This window comes from Labrus bergylta, chromosome 10 (assembly GCF_963930695.1).
Source record: "Labrus bergylta chromosome 10, fLabBer1.1, whole genome shotgun sequence".
Lineage (NCBI taxonomy): Eukaryota > Metazoa > Chordata > Actinopteri > Labriformes > Labridae > Labrus > Labrus bergylta.
Window position 1 is genome coordinate 4,312,980 of NC_089204.1, and position 7,541 is coordinate 4,320,520.

A 7,541-nucleotide genomic window follows, 5' to 3' on the forward strand; every position below is an offset into this window, starting at 1 on the left:
ACCCCAAGTTGCTCCTGCTGCTTTGCTGGCGGCATATGAATGGGATTAGTTACTTCTGATCACATTACATAACAGCCTCTGTCATCAGTGTGTGAATGTGTAGGTATGTCCTGTGATGTGAAAAGCCCTTTGAGGAGTCAGAAGACTAGAAAAGCGTTACACAAGCTGAAGTCCATAAACCACAAAGGCAAACGTTAGAGTACAGCCCTTTACCAAATTATACATCTCTTTGAATCTAGTCCTGTTGTCACGTCAACGTAAAGGTAACCGGATCCAAAGAGTTCAGATGTGCAGGTATAGAATAATGACTTCTACATGTTGTCTTTTCCAGGAGTTTCCATCTCGTCTAACTCCAGAAATACATGTTTATGTTTGAGTCCAAGTGTATTTCCTGATCACCGGTTGATTCAGTCCTCTCCCTGTTTTCAAAGGAGCAGCTGCACAAACAGACAGCCGGCCGGCTGAGAGACAGAGGATGCAGAGGACGGAGATACAAACAAACACAGTCACACCTGAGTCAGAGCAAAGAGAGAAGGTAGTGGACAGACGAGAGGTAAAGAAGATTACACAGATGGATTATGGGTGGAAGGATCTCGCCTTCTCCTCCCTCAGGGTGAAGATGAAACACTACTTTCATACTTAACATTATGCGTTTGTTTTTAAATTACTCGTCTGTTCGAGGATGGCGCTTCCCGATTGAGTGACATTTGTGGCCTATGGTTGTGAACTCTTTTATTTTGCTCTCTTGTCTAAGTTTCTCTGTTTGACTCTGTCTGCTACAATTACCAGTCATACGTATATAATAGTATTATAGCTGTGTTATTTCCATTATTATGCTCAAACAGCTACAGTAAGTCTTCATTGAAGAAGTTTGTCAGTGTGTCTGTCTTCATCCATCTCTCTCTTTCTGTCTCTGCAGAGGGTGGTGTACCGTGAATCTGGTTCTGCTCGAGGTTTCTGCCTGTAAGAGGACCTTCTTTTCCTCCCACTTCTGCTCTCCTATTGGTGGAATCATGTTGGGATTTTTTAAATAATATAACAAAGAGTACAGTCTACCCCTGCTCTTTGGATTAAGTGTCATATCACTGTAGTTGTGATTGAGGGATATATAAAAGTCTAAAAAGTCAATTAATTATTTGATTAACAAGTCACATGAATGGAGTGGAGAGTTGAGGGATGTGCTCTACGACTCAATTGTTAACTGCACTTATTTGCAGATGTCAGGAGTTATATTAAGAAACATGCTACTCGCCCACTTAGGCCTGAAGGACACACATGAACAAACGAGAGTTATGGACACGCTTTAATGGAGAGATGTCACAGTGAGGGGGCTGCACATATGGGTCTCATAGAGGCTGTTTGTGGTTTGGTGCAGTGCAGTAGCACATCTGAAGAACTCCAGAAGTGACCTAGCCCCTCTTCAGCGACCAGACCAACGACCATATTTTTGGCTATTACGGACACATGCTCACCTCGAAGGAATAAACTAAGTCCATTGTTGTCTCCATCAGTTTATTTACACCATTCTCAATAACGGATTCACAAACAACGTCCGACTGAGTTCACAAACAAAACAATGAACAAATCAGATACGATCAGGTAAACCTATGACAGGCTGACAAGGTTGGAAAACTGTCAACCACCTGTCTGCCACACACAGACAAAGGAAAATACAGTGGCAAAAAGTAAACCCACATTTTGGCTCCGACATAGTTAATAGGTTTCAGGGTTGCAATTCGACCTGTTAGTTCAACCTATTTTAGTACTGAAGCAATGAGAAGAACCCAAAAAGCTTCTGGCCCCCCAGCAGACTCCGTTTATAGAGATGAGGGCTTGTGGTGGTCATGGTCATGTGGTTGGTCTCCGGGAAATTACAGTACGACAAAGTAAAGTCCACCAAAGTGATGGAGGCTCTTGTGTTTACCTTGGTGTCTTCTCTGAACTCTGTCGGGTTAGACAGAAACTCGTAAAGGGCCCTGTTGGCTGCAACACACACAAACACACACACACACACACAGACACACACACAGACACACACACACACACACACACACACACACACACACACACACAGGAACAAAAAACAATACAGCATCAGGCAGCTGCAAAAACAAGGACAGCAGGGCCGACAGCTCAACACATTGCATTACACATGCATGTGTGCATGCATGACATTTTCCTCTTTAACATCTTACCGTTTGTTTGTTTGTTTGTTTGTTTGCTAAGACACACTTTGCATCCATCAGTGTGTCTCTGGGTTGTCTTTGAGTTGGAAGTTTGGCAAGGATATTTGTTGTTTCAGAGGTCTGTTTGGGCTTCTTAGCAGCAGGAAACGCACGCACGCACACACACACGCACGCACGCACGCACACACACACGCACACAGACACACACACACAGAACTTCAAGAAAGTCACCAATGCCTTGCCTATGATGCCATCTGCTGGCCAAAGTGAGTATTGTTTTCCCTCCTTACAAAGGGTGGCAGGTAACAACAATGCGTTGTTATAAATAGACATGATGAAATGCAACGTGATGGGGGAGCAGCGATGATGTGCTATAAATAGTTTCATTACAAGTCCTCATTTAACTTCTATCATTTAAAGCACGGCAGTGACTCAGAGAAGGTCACAGAAACCACTGAAACCTTTAAATCAAGATAAATGTGACATTTCTAATGAGGACAGGGATGATAGTCACAGCACCTGAAGGCATCATGTGTTTCATGATTAAAGACAGTCTAAGTGATGCAAATGACAGATTATTACAAACGGAAAATACCAATTTATCATTATGGAAACAAATGCTGGTATGATATTCATTGTTAAAATTTCAACAAACGTTTCACAGTCTGATCTGAAGTACAAACAGACTTAGGACAGATAAAGGGACATAAGGACATAAGGACAGATACAAGAAATCTTTCCTACCGAAGGCCATAACTCTGTACAACAGCTCACCTCATGTGAGCAGAGAACTGTCATCATGATCATATCTGTCTCTCCATACTGTAATCTGTTCTGCACATGTTAAATTTACAAATTATCCCTGCACTCATGTTCACTTCATTTGGCTGTCTACTCGCCGTTATATTGTATAGTTTCTGCTGATAATATGTCTACACTCATGCACTTTAACTTATGTCAATACTGTCCATTTACTACTCTGTTTTTGCACATTTACCTTTAATCTTTCATATTTAAGACTAGTAATGCTTAAGTTAAATCCTGGTTGTATATATTCACATTCTTATTTTTGATATTTTTTAGTGCTTATTTACTTTGTATTTAATATTACATTGTGTTTAGATTTGCTAACTTTGTGTTTTTTACTCATATTGTGTGTTTGGACAACCTGCTGCTGTAACGCAACAATTTCCCAGTTTGGGATCAATGAAGTAATTCTATTCTATTATTCTATTCATTACCACGACCTCCCCCTTCATCCATCCATCCATTATTCACACCGCTGTTCCCAGTCGGGGTCTTACTACTGTCTGTAGCAAGAATACATTCTAACAGCATAATCACATCACCATTTCTCCATCAGAGATAGTTCTTTTCTAGTCTCCTGACTACTCAAAGTGCTTTTACTACGCAGGTCACACCTACACATTCACACACTGATGGCAGAGGCTGCTGTGTAGTGAGACAATCAGAAGTAACTAATCCCATTTATACACATTCATACACCACCAATGAAGCAGCGGGAGCATTTGGGGGTTAAGTGTCTTGCACAAGGACACCACGGACATGTTGCTGCAGGAGATGGGGGATCAAACCCCGACCTTCAGGTTGAAAGATGACCGACTCGACCAACTGAACCACAGCCGCTTCATCCCTAACAGATCGAAATTTAAATTAAAACTGTGAACTGAAATGTCTGGAACGGTTAAAATGATAAAATATTTTTATCATTAGATACGGTGTGAGGTTAAAGTATACAGTAGCTTAAGTATACAGTAGCTTGATAACTTGGTGGTAAAGGTGGTTTGTCTTTCTGTTGCAGGTTCCGGTCGAGGTGGGGTCGTAATCAGGGGGATGAGGACTACAGCTGGGCCTGGTGTAGTCCTCACTCAGGTATTCTTTCCTCTCCAGACAGACGCTCTCTTTCCTCTTGTTTTTACATCCTGTGTGTGAACAACACATTCTTCTTTGACGCAGCAGAAGATGGTCACTACTAGAATTAATTTACAAGTACAATCACGTTTGAAGCTTTTTGTCACAGAGAGCAGCTTTCTGAGGACTTTTTCATAGTTTTATTTGTGCAAACTCAGAGGACATGTCCAGGTAGAAAAGGTTGATTTTCATGACAGCTAAATGTTTCTTTATCAGCTGCATTATTGGTCAGTCTTTATTTTAAAGGCCCATGTAGGGACAGCATGGCAAAGTAGCTTAGGCTACAAATACTGTAGTGTGTGGCAACGGTTGACTTGCACTATACTCGTCCCTTTACCAATAAACATGAAATAAAATACAAACATTTCTTATAATATCAATATTCCTTTTCGCCTTAAAGACCGTCTCTTGTAGTGTTTTAGAAGCTTTAAAAACAATTAACATCACTCAAGTTAAATGCCAGTATCTCAAAATTATTCGTACAGTGCAGATCGTACAAAAAAGTCAACAGGACTCTAGTGAAAGTTAAATTTCATGATGACATTTATCTTTTAAACATTCCAATAATTAAAAAATCTACGCTCAAAATGACAGTTCTCCACAGTTCTCCACGTCCTCATTTGAGCTGATCCAGAATATCTGGCAGGTCCAGCACTGTAGGGATGGTGTAGTCTGGTTTCACTGACCCGTCTGGTACAATACTTCCTGCTTTGCTGATCCAGACTGTAGCCCTCACTCCTGCGTTGAAGCCCCCCTGGATGTCCGTGTCCAGAGAGTCTCCCACCATAACACAGTCCTGAGCCTCCACCTGCAGCATGTTAAAACACAGAGTGAAGATGGACACGAACGGTTTCTGCTCTGCGTATTCTCCCCCGATTACGATGGCATCGAAGAACTCCTCGCAGCCGACCGCCTCCACTTTCTCCCTCTGCGTCTGGGTTTCCCCGTTGGTCAGCAGCAGCAGCTTGTACCTGCGCCGCAGCTGTTTCAGGAGGTCGCAGATTTCAGGGGACAGACGGAGAGCCTGCAGGCGGCTCTTCTTCCACAGGTGGTAGCACTGAGCTGGCAGAGAGGGCAAGGAACAGCTGCCGACAGCCTCCTGGATGCTCTCCTCCCAGTGACCTGCACGGACCTCATCGATGGACCCGGCAGCTGAAGGGGAGAAACTCTCCTGGAACAGCTTCTGCTTGAATTTGTCACAAATGCTGCTGATTGTCGTGTCATCGAGGGCCAGGGTGCTCTTCAACAAGTCGCTGGTCTGCAAAAAAATCAAACAGATAACATCATCAGTTTTCCTGATTCTCTCAGTCTGCTTCTGTAAACACAACCAGAAGACACTCATTGACGCCCTCCACAAAGAGGGTGAGACACAGAAGGTCATTGCTGAAAGGGCTGGCTGTTCGCAGAGTGCTGCATCACAGAATAGAGTTGACAGGAAGAGAGGAAGAGAAAAGGTGCACAAGCATCAGAGATGACCACAGCCATGAGAAAGTAGAATTTTGCATTTCGTTTGGAAATGAATGTCCCAGAGTCTGGAGGGAAGAGTGGAGAGCAACAGAATCCAAAGGCTTGACGTCCAGTGTGAAGTTTCAAAAGTGAGTGATGATGTAGGGTGCCATGTCTTCTGCTGGTGATGGTCCACTGTGTTTCATCAAGTCCAGAGTCAACACAGTCGTGTTCTCATACTTCTGTCTGCTGAAAAGCTTTATGGAGATGCTGATTCCCTTTTCCAGCAGGACTTGGCACCTTCCCACAGAGACAAAACTACCAGTAACTGGTTAGCTGACCATAATACTGTGTTCGGTTGGCCAGCGACCTCCTCTGACCTGGATCACTTAGAGCATGTATGGAATGTCATCAAGAGGAAGAGGAGAGACACCAGACACAATACAGACGAGATGAAGGCCGCTATCCAAGCGACCTCAGCATCATAACCAATCAGCAGTGCCGGCTGGTTGTCTCTGTACCACGCTGCAGTGATGCAGTAATTCATTCAGAATGAGCCCCCACCAAGCACTGGTATACATGAACACGCTTCTCAGAAGGGTCCATCTATCTGTTTTATAAATGTTTTTTTTTATTGGTCTTCTGATGTATTTCAATATTTTGAGATACTTGATTTTCATGACATGTAAGCCTTAATCATTGAGATTAAATCTAAATATTTTATGAAATATATATATGAAAGTTTCACCTTTTGAATTTAATTAAGGGGGGGAATTTACTTTTCACTATATTCTTATTATTTGAGAGTCACTTGTATATCAGTAAATTATGTCTCTCCTGTTTTTAATTGTAGAAATTGTTTTTCTGTGTTATAATAACTAAACAGTTCATTTTTCAATAATCCACATTTGCAATCCTCTGTGCAGTAATTTAACCGTGCACACTGGATGCAAAGTTGCTCTCACTGTTTATTATTATTATTCTCTTCCTGTTTCTTTAAATACATTATTTTCTATATTAGTAATTTAAATATCAGGAACACATTTAACATATTTCTATACTTTATATTTTGTACGTCTTTCTTGTGTTTTCATGCTTATATTCTGTACAACAGAATCAGATAATTTGTTGATTCTTTCCTTCCCTGTTTTCTTATTATCATTATTATTTTATTTGAACCTCAAATACACATTTCCCTGTAGTTATTGCTTTATCTTCTTTTTTTTAAATCAAATATCCCCACAAAGACCTTTCATATGGCTTTGGAAAACATCTCTCCTTCCTTGCAGCTCACCTTGTTGCTTATTTATCCTGCAGGCCTGGCAACACTGAGCCAAACACCCCGGAAGTAAACCCGGAAGCTTGAAACTTTGACGGCGCTGAACCAACGGTGTAGTTTTTGATAAAGCTCAGTATTCGTGTCCAGTGTACAGGTAATACCATCTATCTATGAATAAATACACTTAATACAATTACAATAAATTAAAAGTAGCCCCCCGCCCCCTCAAAGAGTCAATAAGACCTGAACCAAACCTGTAAACCTGTAAACCTGTCCGTTCAGTCTCACCTGTCGCAGCGCCTCTTCACCTGCCCGGCTCGTCTCTATCAGCGTGTTGTCCAGATCCAACAGAACCGCCTTCACACCTTTACCGTCCATTTCTGCTCCACACCATTCATAAACACACCGCTCGTTTCATTGCGGAAGTACATTCGGGTGAGATGCATGATGGGAGTATGAGTTCTTAAAATAGCGCTAGCGAGCTTGTCCCTCTAGAGGGCGCCAAAGAATCAGAATTTAGAAATATTTGAAGCTGCTTCAGTAACGATGATTAAATAAATGTATTCATAATGTAATGATTAAAAGAGATCCATTAAATCATTTGAACCTTTAAAAGTTTAATTTCAAGGATATGAATTAATTTAGGCTTCTTTACAAACAGAAGCTTATTTTTATTTATTTAACTTTTATTTAACCAG

The 7,541-nt window shown here is 41.6% G+C and overlaps 1 protein-coding gene across 1 annotated transcript; it reads right to left on the reverse strand.

The window, feature by feature from the left end:
* Positions 1-4,243: 4,243 nt before the first annotated feature.
* On the reverse strand, positions 4,244-7,278 carry nanp (N-acetylneuraminic acid phosphatase). Its single transcript, XM_020652006.3, has 2 exons — positions 7,132-7,278; positions 4,244-5,376 (listed from the first exon to the last, which is right to left on the reverse strand). Exons 1-2 carry the CDS (start codon positions 7,219-7,221, stop codon positions 4,735-4,737), a joined length of 732 nt encoding a protein of 243 aa, XP_020507662.1. The 5' UTR covers positions 7,222-7,278; the 3' UTR covers positions 4,244-4,734.
* Positions 7,279-7,541: the final 263 nt, after the last annotated feature.

Excerpts from the sequence above, each read along its gene's own strand:
- nanp (XM_020652006.3), bottom strand. The coding sequence starts at position 7,221 with ATGGACGGTAAAGGTGTGAAGGCGGTTCTGTTGGATCTGGACAACACG. Across the intron at positions 5,377-7,131 it reads GTGAAGAGGCGCTGCGACAG|ACCAGCGACTTGTTGAAGAG; the intron begins GTGAGACTGAAC and ends ATTTTTTTGCAG.